Source organism: Pelecanus crispus, chromosome 12 (genome assembly GCF_030463565.1).
Source record: "Pelecanus crispus isolate bPelCri1 chromosome 12, bPelCri1.pri, whole genome shotgun sequence".
NCBI classification, from domain to species: domain Eukaryota; kingdom Metazoa; phylum Chordata; class Aves; order Pelecaniformes; family Pelecanidae; genus Pelecanus; species Pelecanus crispus.
This window is the reverse complement of record NC_134654.1, coordinates 24,344,290-24,365,380: the sequence shown is the minus strand read 5'-3', so window position 1 is coordinate 24,365,380 and position 21,091 is coordinate 24,344,290. Positions and strand designations below refer to the sequence as shown.

The following is a 21,091-nucleotide window of genomic DNA, read 5'->3' as shown; positions in this document are numbered from 1 at the left end:
GAATTGGTCAGGATATGGAATTGATGGTGGACCTGAAAGTGCCATGGCTGTCTTTGGAGTAGTTGTATTATCTCAACAGTCTCAGCTTTCCAAAGCACAGTCAGCACTAAAACTACCAAACTCAGCAAAACACTTTTCAAAAGGTGCAGAAGGAGGATGAGTCCTGCTAGGAGCCAATGAGTGCAGAACTCTTTTTTTTTTTTTTTTTTTTTTTTTCTTTCTGCACTTCCAGTTTTTCAGCAGTGAGGGACAAGAGCAATTTCCTGTGAGAGAAATCCTGCCTCTTTAGCTGCTTGGTTGTAATGCAGGGCTGCAGATCCACTCAGTAGGGTGCTGAAGGAGTACTCTGTCCCCTTGTTCATGGGGAAAGAAGTGCTCTGATCGTTTGTGCAGCTGAAAAAGTCCACATTTTCTGTTGCTTGCTTCTTGACTTTAAAGAGGTGTCAATATTAACCTCCAAGTGTATGGGCTTCTGTAGCCATAGTCTGGAGTGATACTCAAGCAAAGTAAAGAGCAGCTTTTATTCTGCAGCGTTGGACAAGGTGGGATTCTTTAAATGTTACAGTGGTGTATGACCAACGGTATACAACACATACGGTGTTCTGGAGTACCACAGGCAGTGAAACAAGCCTGCCGCTGTATTCCGGATTCTCTTTTTTTGTTTGTTTTCTTTGGTGCTATGGATGACTAGTAACGATAGAATGAATTTGAAAAAGAACTAATTCTGGTGTTAATAAAGCCATGAGGATGTAGAATGATTTGCATATTAATGTGCAAGTGAGTAAATGGAGAAACGCTTGCCCTCTGAAAATACAACGATCTGTCTAAAATTAATATTTTCTTCAATGTCATAAAATACTGCAGTTATTACATAAGCATACATAATTTTCTTACAAACCTGTTGATTGTACTGATAATCAGCCATGTACTCCAGTATGTATACTATATGTTATTTCATATAGATGGCATAAAAATCTACGTCTGTTGCCCCGACAAAGATGTCATCTGTTTTATGACTGTGCCTGTAACTGTTTTAGAAGTAGACTGTTGTTGATCTTTTCAGCTCTAAAGTGAATTAACTGTGGTATTTTTAATTCAATAAATATTCATGGTAAACCCTAACTCTAAATGTTTTGTTCTGTGCTCAAAGTTGAAGCAAGCAGTAAGGGAGGCAGAAATATAGATGCTGTAGTGTACAAATAACAGGTCTTTTACTGCATAACACACTGAGTTATACAAGAGCTGCGGAAGAGAGAAAAGGAGAGCTGCATAGGCTGTGGTATCATCTGGACTGTCAAATGCCATCCTAAACTATCTCCTTCACCTGAGCTACACACCCTTTACCAGTAACACTGCATCCTAGCTGACGATGAGGGGAACGTCCTATCCAGTAAAGAAAACTGGAGACATTTTTTGGGTAAGCTGGAGGAAAATGAACAACTAAGGACTCAGTATGTGCAATGGGATTGCTTAAAAATGCCTTCGGTGATGTCCAGCATCTGCCAGCTTAAGTTACATCTGGAAGCAGGAATGGGTGATGGTTCCTAATATTACTCTGTGAAATCAAACTAAAGGGCTTGTGGTTTGCAAGCTGCTGCCTCCCCATAGGGCCAGTGGAAAGCAGCTCAACAGGGAGCTGCTCTGGTGGCTCAACAGACTTAAAAATTAGCCAAAACAAAGGCACCCACAAAACAAGTTACAAATTGACTTTTCCAATTAAAGTTCTCCAGCTGAGTTAGGCTGATGAAGGTTTTGGGGAATAAACTCTCTGAAGACTTCCTAGAGAGTCAGACAATGGTATGGTTTGATCAGCAGTGGCAGGTAGTACACAAAACTGGGCAGGGGGGAAATCCTCATCTTCACTAACTACTTGTCCCATGATGTCCCTGGGATTAGGAGGTCAATTAGGTCTGCCAGAGTTTAGCCTCAGTTTCCAAAAAAAGACAAATAGATATTTTGAGCCTGCGTAAACTTGACTATGGCTACAGCTTGAGTCTTGAGCAGGTACTGAATCCCCAGAGAAGTCTGCGTGCTCGTTACTCGACAAGGTCTGTTTTCTTACTTGCTTATCTAATTTCCTCTTGATTCAACTTTGTGATCACTTTTTCACAGCAAAAGGAACAACAGACTTGAACGCCAAATCATATTCTCTGGGAACATACATGAAAATGTTTATCAGGATGTTTCCTAATACTTGTTTCTCATCCTAAAATAAAATTGTACTTGGCTAGTGTTTAACAGACTGTGTTTCTACACCCAGTTCTCTGACTCCCTCCCACCTCTTCCTCACTTCCTGATTCCCGCCCAGTTGAGTGGCTGCCACTTCTCAAATACTCAATGTGTCAGTTAAAAACACATCACGGTGTGGTTGTTGTATGACTCCTGTTCAAAGTTCATGTCATTTAGACTTTCACTGGCAGCTATTTTGTCCCATTAAAAAGTTCAAGACAGCAATTTCTGAATCTTGTTCAGCCAAGTAGAACTGTGGAGAAAAAAGGAGTTATTTCAAAAGTCAATTAATCGTGGTCTCCTCATTCAGTTTTTTTCGAGGCCTTGTCATAGGCTCACATCTGTCAGGCCCATGTTTCCCAGGCTGCTATCAGATGCCATTACATTGAAAATAATGGGTTTATTCACACCATTTATTTGACTTTGTGTGGTAGACACATTTGTATTATCATTTTATGGTGTAACAATTCAATTTACATAAAATATAGGCAATTATGTGAGTCTGACCAAAGCACTAAGGAAGGGTGGGAGGACCCACCACTAAAATAATAAAAGCGAACTGAAAAGAGGCAGATAATTTAGGTGAAAATGCCATCATGAGCAATTCTTGATCCTAAATTAGTTCAACAGAACTTTAAGGAGGTGAGTTTGTTGTATTTTGTCTGTGTATTAAACTCCTTAACGTTTTTCAATGTAAGAAAAGAATTTGTACTTTTGACAGCACCTACATTCCATTTTAAAAATCAAGTAGTTCTTGGTGGAGGAAGAAAGGGGGTTTTTTTTTGCTTTAGGGTTAGGGTTTTTCCTCCAATTTAGAGAGAGCTTCCACATTTGTCTGTAAAGGAATGTTGTGCCTTAGAAGCTGATCCTGCAAATCCTACTTTTATTCTCCTGACTGCAACAAGGTAATTCATGTATGGTTCCATTTATATGAAGTCAAAACCAAAGTTTTAGATCAAATTATCAGCGACACTTTTCAATGAAGTGTAACAGTTTCTCTTTTGGAGTCAGGAATATCATTCTTGCAAAAGTAAATCTTCTAGGATTCAAGTCAAGCATTAATTTTGCATGAAACATACTCAAGCAGTCTGGCTATCCTTAATCTTGGCACTGTAATAGGTAAGGACATTGCAATTTTGCTGTAACTTCTCAAGTTCACAGTGAAGAGGACTGGTGCTCTATGGCATGCTGTAATGATTGGTCTGGAGCCCCTATATTCCCTGTTGGTCCCTGATTCGTTTCAGGTACTTGCGTATGGATGACAATGAGAGTATTCCTTTAACTAGCGAGATATTATTTCCCTGAAGATAGAGCAATGGCTTTCTCAAACATTACTAGGATTATATCCTGAGACAAAATTATAAATATGCTAAGTGTGACTGTACTAATTACAGGAGCGTGAATTACATATCTCTATCACTGCGGCATACTGAAACCAAAACTCATCACTTTGAAATGGAGAAAAGCATTTAGAAAAACTATAAATATTCTTAATTCTGACTCTTCATGACTATCCATGACTATTTTGGAAGCCTTGCTAGATTTCAACAGAATGCGATCAAGACCATTAAAAAGGGAGAAAAGCTAGACTCTTGGTCAAGGACAGAAAAAGAGAAAAAAATTATTCCTCTTCCCATGTTGAAGTTAAGCATACAAATCTCAGTGCAGAATAACCTCCCAGGAGAGGTGTTCAAACACGGGCTCTCTCACCGACAGCAGAAGGTATTAGACGCTTGAGTCAGCGGCAAAGCTCGGCATGAACCCCTGATTTTGAGACTTTGGCACGCAGCTCCTATGCCTTCCCACTAGAACTCTCAAGGTCTCTAAAAGCCATGCCTTCTCCATTTCATACTGTGACAGAAGACTTATCGTCCTACTTTGTTATATAAACAGGGTTCTTGTCCTTTTGTTTGAGACAAAAGTTGAGCTTACATTTCAGCAAAAAAATATTGAAACATGTACCTTAAAAATAATAATAGAATTGGAGAAAGGGAGTGAATGAGTCAAACCTCTAACAAGGGGAATAAGCCTGTATTCTTGTAATTAATTTCCTACAGAGTGGTGTGTTGAAAATTCGGTGCATTTGAAACTGCACAGAAAAGGCAAAGTAGACATGAGGAAAAGACCAGCTGCATTCAAAAAGGGCCAAATCCACTCTGGTGTAAGCAGGCAAAACCTCACTCAAATCAGTCAAGAAGACTTAGTCCGCAGCGTCTAAGCTTAAACTTACTTTAACCTTTACTTCATGGTGTTGGTCCAGTCATTCAACAACTCATTAGATTCTTGCAGCCCTTTTGTCTTTCAATGAATGGGGGAAACGTCCTCTTTTGATTCTCTATCTACACATCAGGCACAAGTCCAGCCAAGAACAAATGATTAAGTGCATAAAGATCCCTGCTGCTTTATGAAATGTTACAGATCAGAAGGATTATGGAAAAGGTTTCACTTCCTTCCTGGAAGAGGCTGAAAGACTTAAGCTTGCAGTGCTGAAGGGGAAAATGTTCAACATGCTTTGCTCAGTAAAGATAATTCATTGGGTTAAACTCAACCACAGTAAAGAAAGAAGATCACTTGTTTGCTTGTAGTTGTTCACAAATGTGTTTTGACTACAACTTAGGTCCCCCTTTTCCCATACTAGCTCAAATCTTAAAGTTGGCACTAATGAGAGCTGGCACCTAAATTCCACGAAGAATTGTCTCTCATTGCCTCAACTCTCCATATGTGAAACAGTGGTAGTATTTAACCCCTTCTGACCCGATTTTCCTGTATGCAGAGTTGGAGAAATTGATCCCCAAAGACTGAAAAAAACACCCAAACCCCAAACATGAAGATGAACATGCTTTTGGCATCCTCACTTTGGTTTTAGGTACCTGTTCCCTGGATACATGAATCACTGTGCCTTTGTAAGGCTGCCTGGCCCTATTTATCCATCTCGAAAGGAGGATATCCACAGAATTTTTGAGAAACAATTGAATGAAGAGTTTTTTCAGTGCCATGAAAGATGCTTTCTCTTCTATATGGTTCTTGAACATAGAATGACAAACTCCTGGGATGAGGAACTTCCTGTAATAGATCTCTGGAACCATACTGATTACATCTCCTTCAGGACGTCTAGGACTCTTTTGAAAGGTTTTATCATCTACAGAGAGAACAAGCGACAGAACGGATCTTACATGGAAGACTGCTCCTTTATGGAAGATGCTGACTCTAACCATTAAGCAAGAATTATGGTCAGCTGTAGCTTAAACTCCTTGTTGCTGTTCTTCACCTCTCTTACTCCCAGTCCACATTTCTAGCTTTATAAATTGGCTTAATGTTTGCTGGTTTGAATGCTTCATGCCCTCAATACAATTGGTCTCTGCCCGTTCTTTTGCGAGGGGGGCAAATAAAGCAGTGTGGGTCAACTCGGGATACATCCAATGACATACATAATGAAGCAGTGGGCATTACAAACTGCTTGCATAATACGTTTTGTCTCTGTCTGTCCAACCTCTTGTTGTCTGAGAAGACTAAAATGAGCACATAAATGCAACCATTGGCTCCTATTATATATAAACTAACAGAGCCAGTGCAAGGAAGATTATTCCCTGTTAGCTTTTGTTCTACTGTGGCTAAAGAAAGGATTCTATGGTGCAGTTAGAAACTATGTGAGGTAAGATGCCAGGGGAAGAAACATTGCTTGCTGCCCTCAAAACTAAGTATTTGGAAAACCACAATATCATTCTAGGCTGACAGAGCTTAATACACCAGGAGACGAAATTAAAATGCCCTGACCTAACCACAGTTCCTCACTGTGATAATGGCTGTCCACCTTGTCACACTAATAAAGTCACTGAGAATAAAGAGTGTATGACCTGATCTTATGTTACTCTTCAACTACTTTACTGCACTTCCGCTGATTCAAAGTTTCCATCTTATCCCAACAGAAACACTAGCTGCTTTGCCCCACTGTTACTCATGCCTGTATCTAAACATCTTCAGTCTTGATGTTGGAAGAAGTTTGGACCAAATGTAAACAGCAGTAGCACTACTGATTTTAGCACAATAGAACTGTTTTTGAGTGTGGCCACTCTATACATTACATGTTTTCCCCAGAAAAGTCAAAATATTTGTTTAAAATCTGAAAAAAATGAAACAAAAAATATTTTCTCTGAAAAAGCTTTTTACCCCACCACTTGGAAACATTCAGATACATCTACTAGTTACTGGTATCACAATAGTTATCTCAACTCTATGCAATATATCCAACATCCATGATCTCTAATAAGCTCTTCATTAGTCTCACTGATTGCAAGGATTTGAGGTTGCTCCTTACAAGGCTGACAATTCGACAGAGCTGTGGATTACATCACCAGATCACATGCATTTTTAAGTATGTTGTTTCACTTCACACTGGGTTATTTCAGCTTTTCAACCACTGGTTCACTAAACTACTTACTGCCTTTAAAAAGAACACGCTATTTCAAAGGGGTGGTGCTCTATGAAAGCAAATATTAATTGTGCCATTAATTCTATAAGAAATGGCTAAGGTCCCTTTAAAAGCCAAAAACCCACACAAGTTTGACATCTACAAATATACGAAACAAGAAGAAATGCACTACCTCCAATCTGTACTAAAAGAATATATTTTATCTCATATCTACAGTGCAAATACCAACCAAAGAAGACTACTCCATTTAAAATCTCAAATGTAGCATTGACCTCCAGCTCTCAAAACCCAAGTACTCGCATATCCCTGTACATCTCCAATATTTTACAACGGCCAGTTGGCTTAGGTCTTTCTTGTTGTGCACTAAACAGTAACTAGAGCTAGTTGTGGGCCCAGTACTATGAATACCGGATACCACATTCTCACGCAGGCAATGCTACAACCAAAACTTCATTTATTTCAATGCATTTCCCAAACACCTTTTCTCATCTGGTAGTGATACAGTGTTAGTGTTCATATTAGCTAAAGTGTAGTATCCCTCATTGGGCTGTTTGCATGGAGAGCAAAATCAGATGCTGTCAGCTGTGCAGAAATCAACAGAGCACTGCAGAATTACATCAGCTGTGAATTGTGCCCCAGAGGGTTAGTTAATCTGTCTGCTAACATAGAGAAGGCAAAAAACCTGGCAAACCTGCCAACTGCCTGAAGGTTTAGTAACAATGGCTAAGACTATACTTAGCATTCATTTAAAAAAAAAAAAAAAAAAAAAAGCACCACTTGGAAGGGAAATCAAGTAGAGATGAGGGAGGAGAGAAAAAAAATCTAGAGAAAAGGCACATTGTATGTACACAGCGCAAAAGATGTTAGAGAGAATTTTGTAATACTGAGCACAAGCTGCTTTCTAACTACAACAAAAGACAACCTTTTCAAAATTCAGAGTTATCTTGTGAGGCAAAGAAGATGTGAAGAAGGAGAAACTAAAGCAACTAATGCAAATTTGGATTAAAAGTCAGAGTTTACAGGGCTCTCAGAGCCACTATCTTCAGGAAATTCTCCAGGCCCTGGTTTTGGTGCAATTGTTAGCTTTAGTCCTTGGTTTTAAGTCTAATTCAGACTCAGCATCCAAAAACTGGCCTGAAATTTTTCAACACTCAGTGTCACTCCTGTCAGCTGAGCTGAAACTCACATGGGTTGGCTCCCCTTTCTCTGGCAGCCCAGTAAATGAACATGAAATCTTTAAACCGAGGAGCACAGCCCAACCAAGCTTTGCCAAAACGTTCATTTCCAGTGAAGAGGAAATCTCCACTTCCCTCCTTCACCTTGCATTGTAGCAGGGTTCGTATAGGGCCTCGCCATTCACCACTTGCTTCATCCTGCCAGAAAATTCTGTTTTTCTGTCTGTAGACTTTCCAGACGCTGACATCAACCTGTGGCATGTGGTTCTCTGAATCATGAGAAACATTTTGGATAGATCCTTTCACCATTAGATGTGAAGAAGACAGGAGTTGGTTATGGAGAAGCAGGTAAGTAGTTCAGGTACTAGGAGCTCACTGAATAAAATAATTGGAGAAACAGATTCGTTGTGCAGTTTGTACGCTACTGCCTACAGGTGGACACACTTCTGAGCTTACATGGCATCCTTTACACAGAGGATCCCTACACAAGCAGTGCTACATGCTTGGAAGCATGCTTTATGACTACTCAAATCAGCTATATCTGAGGAAAAAGCATATAACTTGCTTGATGATGCAAAGCAGCAGCAAAGGATGAAAAAGCACATGAAAAGAGGTCAGCTCAGGGATTCATTTTTTTCAGTCTATGTTCCAAGCCAATGACTGTCACAGACTACCTCCTTCCTGTCTCCAGGGGACTCTGAAGTTTTTCCTTTGACAGCAGTAACAGAGGTTGATCCAAGAAGAATTAGAGTATGATTTGATTGGAAAAAATAGTAGCACATTAAATGTTTTTCATTTAAAGGTTTGAGATTTTTTTCCCCCCTCAAGAAAACGGCATTCATCCATCAAAAGACACTTTGGGAACTGATGAACAACATGCAGAACTCTTAAAGTGGCTTTATTTGAAGCCTTATTTAAAAATCACATTGCATACACGTACCCCCTTCTCCCAAAATAATCCCAGCTGTTTTCTGGGAACAAAAGCACAAGAAGCCATAGTCTTTCTGACTGAAAGCATCCTTTGCATCAACCGTGCAGAGAATGAAACGTCCCATCTGACAGGTGTTTGCTGTCCTGAAGCCATCTCTCTCATTCTCACCACCCCCATTTTTCACAGCAATCAATTATTCTTCTATCAACTAAATGAATTTCAATCCCATACTCAGAGAAGGCTCAGAAAGAAACATGCCACCATTTGAGCCAAGAGCTCTTGAGCAAATGAGAGGTTACAAATGCAACAGGAACATCACCATGCTTCTGCCACAAAACTCTTTCATTCAGGTACAGAGAACTCAACAACCCACAAGGCAGAAAAAGCTTCTTTCTGAAGTTTCTGAGAACTTCCTCATCTAATTCAATTTCCAAAGGAATCCAGAATTTTGTGTAACAGATGTCTCTGGTGTGCGTCTCCCTCTTTGCATGATCATTTTTAACCAGGTGCGGTCAAGTCTATTCACAAGCTATAACGCGCTTGCTCCTGGTGCTCCAAGCTGCTCCCGCGCTGCTCAGGGACTTATGACTGAAGACCTCCACTTTAAGAATAACTATGAAGCCCCTATTCACTCCCAGTGTCATTTACACTTTCATTAGCAGCTATTTTCTCTAATCAAAAAAGTTGATGATAGCAACTTGTGAGCTTAGGGCAAGGAAGTCAGGCCATAAATAGCATCAGTTCAAAGGACTATTTCTGCTGCTCCATTGCTGCTGGAAGTGTAAGTGTCCCCATTGCGTGCTGGGCCACCACATCTGCCAGCCTCCGGTCTCTCAGGCAGGGCAGAGGGAGAGCGCCTCGCAGAGGAACTTCTACTTCATCAAGTAGAAACAATGGGCTGGATTGCATCAATTAACTTAGAAGAAGAAAAACTACCAGCTAAGGAGCACTCTAAGGGAAGCACGCTCTACACTCTGGTTTTGTATTAGCACAATGATGTTAGCATTTGATTTTATCAGTAGCCTCAAAGTATGGCAACCCCCAGTAGGAAAGCAGTCATTTGGTGGGGTTTTTTTAAAACATTGAATAAGGGTAAATATAGTTCATAGTTTTATTTCTTTATGTAGGTACATTTACAGCAATGTAATTGTGGCCACGTGGCAGCTCTACAGCTTTAGCTACTGGATGTAATCAAAGAGGTACAAATTTTCATGTGCAAAACTATGAGAATAAAATGAGCAAATCATGATCAAAAGAAAAAAATGATATTGCATTATTAAGTAGAGAAAATTGAAAAAGCTTTTAATCTACCATTGAATAAGTATTTCTTCTTATTTCTTATCTTACGGAATATTAACTGCTCTGTTCTCATAAGGCATGAAACCTAACCAGTATGTCACTGAAGGAAGTTTAAAATCACCCAAACTCCTTAGCTAAGTTACAAACAACTCACTACCTCTGTAGAAAAAGAACTAGGAGGTGTGCAAACTGTGAGGGGAGAGGGCATATTCCTCATCAGGGGAAACAAAACCCAAACCCAACCAAACCACAGATGAAGGTCACAAAAAGGAACATCCCAAGCGTGTATAACCTGGGTGTATGTCTGCCTACATGCATCTGACTTTGCGACGTGTGAAAGCCAGCAGCACACTTGTGAGAATTACTTTGCGTTCACTTTTAGATCGTAACCTTTCTGGCTGCAGGAAATGAGGACCTTGAAAGAAAGCTTCTCCCTTCTAGGTTTCATTTTTCCTCCCCATTCAAATTGTGTTTCACACATCTAGTTTCTTTCTCAGATCAGAGAACACAGTCATGCCATTATTTTAAGAAAAGCAGCAAATAAATCCAAATAATCAATGCATAATGAAAGGCAGAATAACTTCTTTTTAGTCAGCTTACCAAAATCACTGCTGCAAATGGCCATAAGAAGTTCCACATTGTCACAAGGACGGCACATAGCTAGAAAAAAAAAGAACCATTAGTTATTTGTAACACTATACCATGTCTCATTGCTAAAGGACCGGTGAATTATGAGAGGAAATGGGGCAGAACTACTACCTTAAAGAGCATTATGATCAGATGCAAACCAAAATTCTTGTTATGCAAATACAACCGAAGCAAAGAAATAAGGACAGAGGATTTGTAAGAGTCATTGAGCGACAACAGGGCCAGATAGCATATAATCCCTTTAACAACTGATGAAGCATGCAAAAAAAAAAAAAAGCAAAAAAACACAGCACCTGGTGCATAGCTACCCTCCATCATTTTTCAACCTTTTCCAATTTGGTTCTCTTCTGACAGAAAGTGGGCAAGATTCTTCTGTATTACTTCTGAAACGTTAGTAATCCAGCGTGGATGTGGTTGAATTTTATTCCAAGTATAGGGAATTTTATTCCAAGTGTGGGGTAGCAGCATAAATCATTAAATATATTAGTGATAAAAGAAACACCCCATGCCACATCTGAAGCCGTCACAGGTCTAACACCAGATCGTAGGGTTCATTGAATCAATCTTAGGCTCTGTTCCCCCATAAACGTGATCTGTTATCCGCACACTTGCTATATACCCTGCTATCAAAAGCCCTTGTCTTGAGTCCTGGGCAATCAGCCCAGTGATCCTATCAAGCACTTCCCAAAATAAGCACATTCCCCGAGTTAACGCCATGAAAAACGGCAAAAAAAAAACCGGCAAAGCCATGCAAAGCGGCACCTTGGACAGGTTAACAAAGAGGACAGGACAACTCAAAAGTACTATAGTTGCTCCTTTTATTTAACCTCTCTGTTTTAAGGGAAGCTTCTTGCCATTGCAATGTGGCTTGAATACTTCCCTTTTTAACAGGAGGTTTGCCCGGGGTATTCTTTATTGGGGCAGCAGTAGGTGGGTCCTGATTTTTCAGAACTGGGATGGAAAAGAGCCCTCTTCAACCTCAGTGCTCCTTGGATACATAAATGGGGGGGGGGGGGGGGGGAGGGGGGTAAGCATTATTACGTGCAGGATTATGTTGGTTCAAGAATAGGAAAGAAAAGTAAATGAAGTTTCAAGAAATTCAGATGGCTAATCCCATTTTCAAAAGATCAGTCTAATTTCCAGCAACTGTCTTGAAGCCCTTGGCTCCTGATGAATTTAAATCCCTTCTGAACATGGGATTTAGGCTCCTAAAACCCACTCAGGTGTTCTCAGCAGTGGTATTGCCAGGGGCTGGGGACACCCGTGCTCACAGTGCATATGTCCAGGATGACGCTGGCTGCTAACGGAGAGACAGTTTCTCTTCATGTTCCAGTGTTCCCTCCCATGCCTACAGGATGCCCCTCTCAGTGGAAACCTGAAAACATCCTGCACCTGCCAAACAGTCAGCGAGCTGGCAGAAGGACCTCCCTTGCAATGACAATCCCCTCAGCCCAAACCAGCTTCTGTCACTAGGGACACGCTGGCACCTCGGATCTGCCCCAACAGCGGAGCCCTGAGGCTGGCCCCGCTCTTACCTTCAACCAGTGCCATCTTTTTGTAGTCGGAGCCGGCAGCGCTCTGGTTGCTCAGCAGCTCGCACTGGAAGCTGGCCGTCCAGCGGCTGACGTCCCTCTGCGGGCTGGCCTGCAGGAAGAGGGCCACTCGTTGCGGCGCATGGGCACTGACGCAAGACACGTGGCGGGGTCGAGCCCCTTCTGCCTCGCTTACCCCCAGATGCAGCTGCCCAGCACGCTCCACATAGATGCTGGCACCCTGGAAGTCACTGGAGGGCTTGACGCAGACAGCGGTGTGCTGGGCACTGGAGAGGCTGGGCTCCAGAACGACGTGCAGGGGTCGTGCTGGGTACATCCATTCCAGGGAGCCCTCGGTGCAGCGCAGATGGACCTGCTCCACTGCACGGGAACGCGGCTCCCAGCTCCAACCGCTGCCAAGACAAAACCATCAGCCCGTCACTAACGATACCCAAGCACAGGCAGAACAGCCCGGCAGCCACTGCCGCGCCAGCTGCCTAAAGATCCACGTCTGACTCTGCCCTAATGACTCTTGACTAGTTAAGCTCCTCCAGCTGGGCTGCCTTCCCTCCCTCACCTCTGCCCCCCGCTGCGGTGCCACGGGGAAGGCAGGGGGATTGCTGGCACCTGGTGCGGCCCTGGGGTGCGTGCAAAGGAGCCTCAGCCTCTCTTGCCTACCTGCAAATCCATGCTTGAATGCTGCAGCATCCAGAAAAATGAGAGGGCAACTGCTCTCTGCTATATAGCAACAAAACTTTTCTGAGGGATCGAGTGGCCAACGCGCAGCTCTCCGGAGGATCGCACGTGGAGGTGCGTAGGGGTGAGAGCCACCGACTCGCAGCAGGAGCTGCGCAATGAATGCTGACGTTGCTTCTGAAAAATTGAGTTTAAAAGCCGAAATTTCTAAAGTTATTTTTAATGCTTCTGGTAAGAATTCATCAAGAAACCTTTCCTAACCCAAGCCAGCTGCGCTGACGCTCCTTCTCAGCTCTCGCTCGAGCCGGTGCGATTTCATTGCTTTTGGAAAAGTTCCTTTTGGTTACGTCACTTAACGGGACGCGAAGCCGTAATAGCAGAATGAGTTAAAAGGCAACGGAACGCAGCGGAAAGGGACAGGCATTCGGAGAAAGCTTTGCCGCGTCTTCTTCTGTCAAAGCCACGGCAGGGCACCCGGCGGCAGGGCGCAGCCGCCGCCCCCGCCCGCTGCAGCGGGGCCGCCCCCGCCCGTACGCCCCCGCCCAGGCCCCGGGGCGCGGCTGCGCAACCCGGCCACCGGGCAGCTTAATGCGGGCCGGCCCGCCGCCCCCCGAGCCCCCGGCCGCAGCCCCGCCGCCGCGGCGGGCTATGAGGGGAGGCGCGGGGGGCCGGGGCCAGGCGGCCGCCGCCCCCGGGCCGCTCTGCGAGCAGCGGCCGGGGAGGGGGGAGGCCGGGGGAGGGAGGGGGAGGCCCGGGGGGAGGCGGGGGCAGGCCCGGGGGGAGGGAGGGGGAGAGTGGGGGGAGGCCCGGAGGGAGGCCCGGGGGGATGGAGGGGGAGGCCCGGGGGGGAGGCCGGGGGCAGGCCCAGGGGGAGGCCCGGGGGGAGGCGGGGGCAGGCCCGGGGGGAGGGAGGGGGGAGAGTGGGGGGAGGCCCGGGGGGAGGCCCGGGGGCAGGCCCGGGGGGAGGCCCTGGGAGGCGGGGGCAGGCCCGGGGGGAGGCCCGGGGAGGCGGGGGCAGCAGCCGTACCTCGCCGCTTTTCTCTGTTGTCAGCGCTTGGCGGGGCAGGCGGCCCCCTCCGCCGTTCAGGTATTTAAAAGCGATCAATAACGCTTCTCGTCGCAGCCTAGGAACGACCGAAAATCGCGTCAGCGTAATCCCAGCAAACACCGAATGACGGGTGGGAATGCAGCGGTTCTAACCTGTGCTTTCGCGAGTACATTTCGGGGCTCCGTGCGCAAGGGCCCGCGATTACCATGCTAAAAGCCAGGCCGTGCCTGCCAGTGATTACATTTCTATACGCGCTGCCCTTTCCATACTCTCCATGAGCGACACGGGGAGCTGCCCTTTTGCGGGTCGGGGAGAGCGAGGCTCTTTTCTGCAGCCCTTAAGCGTGGAATCGGGGTTTCGCAGCAGGCCGGGACGATGGCCCTTGGCGCTGCTGGGTGGCACATGCCAAGAGCCGCACGGCTTTGCTCCGCGCGACAGCGCCCGCGGTCAGCAGGACTGGCCGGCCATCTCTTACCTTGTGGTTAGCAGCGTGCTCTCGCATCGCCGACGATGCATGAGAGAAGAGAAGAGGAGTCTGTCCCTTGTATTCCTGCAGTTCGGTATTTTCCTCTTAAGGAAAAGCCATTTGCTAGAAGAGATATCCTGAAATCAGAGTTTTAGCCCTCAGCTGTCTAACACTGGGCTCCTCGAATCTTATTTGGACCCCCACACAACGACTTTACTTTTCATTCGCCAAATTTTTTACCTTTTTACTTTTATTATCCAAAGACAGAAATGGCATTTCAGTCTTGACTTGCACTTTTCTAAGATCCCGTGTTCTTCCCCACACGTACCTGCAGTGTGACTTCTGACACTTTAGGCTAAAATCTAGCTCAAGTTGGTGCTGTGTACGGTTCACTCCAACAGTTCTAAAAGCATTTAAAAATGCATTAACCGTAGATCTTGTATTAACATTAGTGCCAGTGATCCTCAAAGCTCTGTGGAACTATTGCCTTGCCCATCTAAGAAAAAACCTGCTGAATATCTATGCTCTGACCCCATCTTGAATGGAAAACACCACACAAATAGTCTTTAAAAGGTTTGATTGTGGCATAATATAGGAGCTAAGAGGCCAGAGCCTGTTCTCTCTTTTGTGCAAATGAGATCGGGGAACAGAGGCGAGGGCTTGGGGAGGGAAGTGACACTATGATAAAGTGGCCCCACAGGAGGATTTAGTCGCTTCCAGAAGCCCAACCTAAGCCATCTGCTGCCACCAGGAGAACGCATTGAGCCACTTGATCTCTGAACATCTTCCAGCAGCAGCGTTTCCCGTTTCTGTGGAAAGCCCCGTGTGTATTTTGCTGACTTGCACTCAGCAGCCTTCCTGCCTCCAGTTTATATTAACGCCACGTAACACCAAAACATCTCCCATCAAAACTTATTCAGAAATTGCTGTTTACAGATAGGAAAGTTGTAGGCCTATTTCCCCCCACTTAGACTAAATAAAGAGCGTGCATCACAAACCTTTTTAGAGATCCCAAATCACTGACAACACTGGTGAGGAGGAACAGTCTAGGCATTTCATCTTACTGTGGAAGCCTGGGGTTTTTAAACCATTTAAACAGATCCATTATGAAGCCAAACAACCCCAGCCTTTCCCCAGGGCCGAACAGCTCGACGAGAAGGATGAACCAGAAGTGGGCAAGCAGTCGCTGAGACATCTTTGTAGGTTACCAAACACTATTAGTTTTACCTCTGAATGACATTACTGTGTCATCTAGAAAATTTTCCATGTATCTGAGGTTTGAAACACTTGGACTTTGCAGCAGGGATCTCAGGCAGAACCATGGCTGCAATGTTCAACAAAATACAACTCTCTTCTCAAAATGACCAAGCCCTCTAAAAGCCAAGCAGTTATCATCATCACTAGGCTGTTACAGAGTTGAAAACTGACATTTGCTTTTACGCATAGCGAGGAACAGGAAAACAATGAGTTTAAATACTTTAATCCACACACTTTAATCTACAGAGAAATACAGTACAAATAACAAGACAACAAAAAGATGCATTAGGAAATTCAGTTACAGTCAGTGCTGTGAGAAACCTGTATTTACAAACTTCTGTGAAGAACATGGAGCAGACATTTCTCAAAGAGCCTTCTGGGAGCTTAGGTCACAAGAGAGAGGCCATGATACAACTGACTGCAGACAAAAGTCTTCTTCAGTTTCATTTGTGTTGATGTGGAGTACCACCACAGAACCGGGTGGAGTTCTGTGACTTCATGGAAGTTGCAGCTTCTTACAGACAGAAAGAACCTGGCCCAAGTACTCAAATAATACACATCACCCACAGGTAACGATTCGAGCAAATGTCACAATTACAGGGGGCAATGGCATTATCACCTGCCTCGGAAATACTGGATGAAGCCAATGAGGGTGCAAACAAAGCAGGAGACATTTATGAGATGTTCCACAATCACGCTTCCCATGCCTACGCAGCAAATAAAGAACACTCTTCCCAGCTTTTATGACTGAGAGTTTTACAGTAATACCTCCTTATCCTCTCATTTTAGCCTGCCTTCTTTTAAAAAACAAAGGAAAAACAATTTGGGATTTCAAAGAATCACGTGACATCAAGAAAAAAATTAACAAATTTTGACTTTAGACATTTATATTGGAGGTTCAATATCATGTTGGCTGGTTACTTCTTTGCAAGGAAGATCTCAAATACTTTACAGCTGTGAGCAGTCAGGTTTTCTCTGAGAAGAGAGGCAGGAATGGCGCAGACAGCTTTTGCTTATGTTTGGGCACTAAATAATACGTATCTCAAACTGCACCATAAGGAAACAACTGTTCTGTCAAGAGTGCACCAATTACTCCTTACTGTTCTGTGCAAAAACAAAAAAAAAATACTGAATCCCAAATGTCACCTTTCTTGGTTGAAAAAACCTAAGATAGTATAAATTCTACTTTTTGATCTATTACTTGCATTTTAAGCTCATTTTTTTACCTATCTAGTGCAACTTCAGAATATATGCATAAACACGTTCAATACAAGTCCCAAGAAACAGCATTACAGTAGTTCCAAGCTAAGGAATAACTTTTTTTTTTTAAACTTTTAACATGCTGGTATTTTCTTGTAAGTAGTTATTACTAGTTTAAAGTTACAGCTCTTAAAAGTAACATTTTTACAGTATTCTGATCACTAATTACTAAATAGAAGTAACTACTATACATATTGAAGTTACAAGCTACAAAAATAAAAATCCATTCTGTTTAACTATAAAAATTCTAGAAAGAGAAGATGGCTGGAGGTACTCTAAGGATCACAACTGTTGGTAGCAGACAAAATGGCTTTTGAGGGATGTAAACTCTGAGGATACAGAATGCAATAAACTCACAATGTATAAGTTCACACTTACTCTTAAAAAGAAAATTATTTTTATGCTGAAATCTACAAACAAGTTGCAAATGAAACAATGCAACAACTGAATTACATACAGTGCTAAGAGCATATAGTATAGCAAACAGGGCAGTATTAATAAGAAACAAAGTAATATTTTGAATACATTCATACTTTTAAACAGTTAAGGGCCAGATCCTCAGCTAATGTAAATCAGCATAACATCACTAGGTTTAGTCAAGGCATGTGGCTTTACTCCAGCTAGAAGTCTCTCCCTAAGATGCCCAAAACCCAAACTGGGTATTCAGAACTCTTAGCGAGATAAAGAAATTTTGGTCATGCCGTGCTTCTAGAACTGTGGCCTAAATGAAGCTGAAATACAGAATGTGTAAATTCTCTCAATACACCTAACTGCTAAATGAATGAGTGGTCTCTGTTGTCTCATTCCCGTGTTCAGGAAGCAGCTATCATTTCTCAGAAAAAAGTCAGAGCATTTTTAAATAAGTGGTTCACATTCAACAGGATCAGTTACGCACTAGTATTTTTAAATCTGAAGATATCCTAGTTTACTCCTAACTGAAGGGTCAAATATTTTTTCTTTTCCAAAAGGAAGAAAACTACTAGTAGTCAGTATGAAATACAGAACAAAAAAGGATTTTCAGTTAGAACACATGCAAAGATTCCTAAGTGTCCTACTCTTACCCACAGATTAACTAACTAGGATACTGCTGTGCTCTACCAAAAAGCATTTGTTGCCAAGTAAAAAAAGAGTAAGTATTATAACATTGATACCATTATGCTCTTCACAGCTAAGGTACAGTGCTTTAAGTTTTTTTAACCAGTGAGATACAATAGCATACACTATAAAAGCTGTGAGCTTCAGTGCAACGTAATGCAGAACCAGAAGGAACTGGCCAAACTGGAACCAGAACCTTCAACTATCAGTTCTCAGAACCTGTGGAGAATGGGGAGGTTCCTCCCAGCAGCAAAGAGCAAACATTGTACTTTCAAAGTAGGGCAGAGGGACTGGGAACCTTTGGAGTCCTTTCTAAAATCTTCCAGGTGTGGTGATGGTGACTGAAAAAGCCAAACAGGTGGGTTACCGTGCTAAGAATAAGCTGTGTGAAGCCATTCCAATTTTCTTTTCTGGCAAGCTAGCTGGCATGAAGGATAAAGTGGACAGAAGAGAAGCTCACTATCCTGATTTCAGCAGAGCTTTTGATGCTGTCCCAAATGACATTCAGCTGGAAGTGAGCCAGCATAAAAGGAGTAACTAAATGACTGAGGGAAAGAAGTACTTACAAGACAAAAATATACAGGGGAACAAATTCTCAATCTGAATTAGCTGAATTTATACAGAATAAGCTTTTAACTTACTCTTGCTATAAGCTTTGCCTCAACAAGATGATTTTCTCCAAGCGTGTTCAAACATGACAGCTTTCTCTTTTGCAACCTGTTTTCTGAGAGCAAGTACTTAAAGCTTCTAAAGTAAATGGTGTTTCAAGTTACTTGGTGCCTAAGAAAAGCAAGACCTGGAAAAAAAAACCCTATGAAGGGGCAACATCAAAAGTGTACATAATAAAAAGAAAGTATCAAAGGCATAAATTATGCTATACAGTCTATACATTATGAACATGAAATGCAATACATAACAGCACTGAGAAAAACATTCAAATTTGAACATAATTCCAAATTAATTTGAAACAGAAATATCACCATTGCAGTAAAAAGAAGACACAAGGCTATGTGCTTTAATAACTGCAATAATTCCAAAGTGCTGTTAAAAGTATGCTCTAAATGCTACCCTAACCTGCTTTAAACCCTAGGAACAATGGATGTACTTAGGAAAAAAAAATACTGAAGTGAATGCCATTCACCTCAGCTGTTCTTGAAGACAAAGAATGCAAGTTTGGCCTTCAAACACCTTTTTAAAAAGTCCAGACGTGGAGAAAGATCCAAAATGCAGATGGTATTTGAAACAGTTTAACCCTGTTATGAATGGCTGAAGTGAACACACAAAGTAAAACAAAGCCTATGACAACAAGTTCTATGCACATGAAAACATGCATGCACACTCAGTGTGTGTGTAAACAGGCGAGGTTTGAGCAAGGCAGGAAGCTGACTCACAGAAAGGCTCTCCACACAAGTTTTAAGTTTTTTGTATTGCACATCACAGGATTGAGACCCTACAGTAAAGAAAATTGTCAGAACGTGACCAACCTTCAGTTAAGCTAGCATACACAGCAATAAAACTTAAGCTTTGTGAATTCACTTTTAAGTGCTTGACCATTGATATTATTAGTCACCCTGTACATTTTACACAGAGGTATACTGTATGGAGACTGCCAGAAGAAACTATTCATTATTTATCTTTTTTGAAACATCACTCACTATTTTTCCAATGTTAATCATTAAAAGGGTAAGGGAAAATTTTTCAGTGGAGGACGAGCTCCAGCTGCAGAGTACCCTCTTCTGGATAGAGAGCATACTGCAGTATTTTCAGGTTTCCAGTCTGTTCTGAGAAGAGCTACAGGGTAGCTATTTGTACTGGTGCTTTATGCACCTGCAACATTAAAAAGGCATGTAAGAGTTTCACAGTCACAACACACATGACAACATTAAGCAGCTACAGCTATATTACAAATTAGAGAAGTTCATTTATGTTAGCATTAGAATCCGGCAGCCCATTGGTGACATTTACTGTGTGCAGTTGGACTAAAACTTAAAACAGTTCCATAAAAGTAACTCAAAACAGGCTTTAACCCAATTTGCAACATACTGGCAAGGAGGATACATTGAAATCAAAGGACGGCATGTTGGAAACAGCAAGACTTCCCAACAGATTCTAGTGCTAACACTGTATGTTTAAAAAGAACTTTTTTTGTCATGCATATGACAGCTACATATAGTTACAATAGAACGATGACCCCATGTCTGACTGGGAACTGGACACTTCAACCTTACAGAATATTCTCCATACCATAAATACAATTTTACAAGAGGCTTCCCCATGCTTACAGTGGCTACGTTTGCTACCTATCATTGGCTGCCATCACTTAACAATTTGTGAAACACCAACATCTTCGCTTCCACATGCAAGAAGGGGATGATCTGTCCAATACAAACACCACCATTTACCAGGGGTTGTCCCAAACGAGCACCCAATTAGATGCTACTTTCACTTCCAATTCTCCTTTGTTTATCCAAAAGGAATGATGGATTTACATTTCCCAAAAAGGATTTCACACATTTGGGACTGGACTCCTAGCAAGCCGCAGTAAGTGGGAGGATCTTGCCTGCACATAGTGCAACATCACTGGTACCCACTCAGGCAAAGCACAAGCGGAAAAGCCAGCTCGCCTACTGCAAAAGAGGGAGACTTTCAAAGTCTTGGCATCGATTATTTTTTTTCCGAGATGCCAGGAGTTCAAAGAGGGAAGGCTTTGAATGGTTAAAGGTTCTTAGGCTATAAAACAATTTGAATAATCATCTGATCAACTCTTTAAACTGTATTATGAATAGTTTAGATCAAGTAGCCAGTGGTGTCATTTCTCTTGAGAAAATACTGTCTTTCATAGCACATACCCTGCTTTTCCAGACTTGTAATTTGTTTGTAAACAATAGTTATGTAAGAACCATAGCACAGAACTTAGCTATTTTTAGGATGCTGATGGTTACAAGTTATTAAAAAAAATTAATAACTTAACTAGTAAGATTTCTGAAGCCAATACAAATTGAACCTCATAATTAAAAAAAAGGGTA

The 21,091-nt window shown here is 42.6% G+C and overlaps 1 protein-coding gene across 1 annotated transcript; it reads right to left on the bottom strand.

Moving 5' to 3' along the window:
* Positions 1-7,824: 7,824 nt before the first annotated feature.
* LOC104033673 (meteorin-like protein) lies at positions 7,825-16,415 on the bottom strand. The gene is made up of 5 exons (XM_075720159.1): positions 16,330-16,415; positions 14,782-14,856; positions 12,247-12,656; positions 10,670-10,723; positions 7,825-8,147 (listed from the first exon to the last, which is right to left on the bottom strand). The coding sequence occupies exons 1-5, from the start codon at positions 16,413-16,415 to the stop codon at positions 7,825-7,827; spliced, it is 948 nt and encodes a 315-aa protein (XP_075576274.1).
* Between the last annotated feature and the right edge of the window lie 4,676 nt (positions 16,416-21,091).

Excerpts from the sequence above, each read along its gene's own strand:
- LOC104033673 (XM_075720159.1), bottom strand. The coding sequence starts at position 16,415 with ATGGGAAGCGTGATTGTGGAACATCTCATAAATGTCTCCTGCTTTGTT. Across the intron at positions 14,857-16,329 it reads ATCCAGTATTTCCGAGGCAG|AACTGTTGGAGTGAACCGTA; the intron begins GTGATAATGCCA and ends AAATGCTTTTAG. Across the intron at positions 8,148-10,669 it reads TATGGCCATTTGCAGCAGTG|ATCTAATGGTGAAAGGATCT; the intron begins ATTTTGGTAAGC and ends TGTCTTCTTCAC.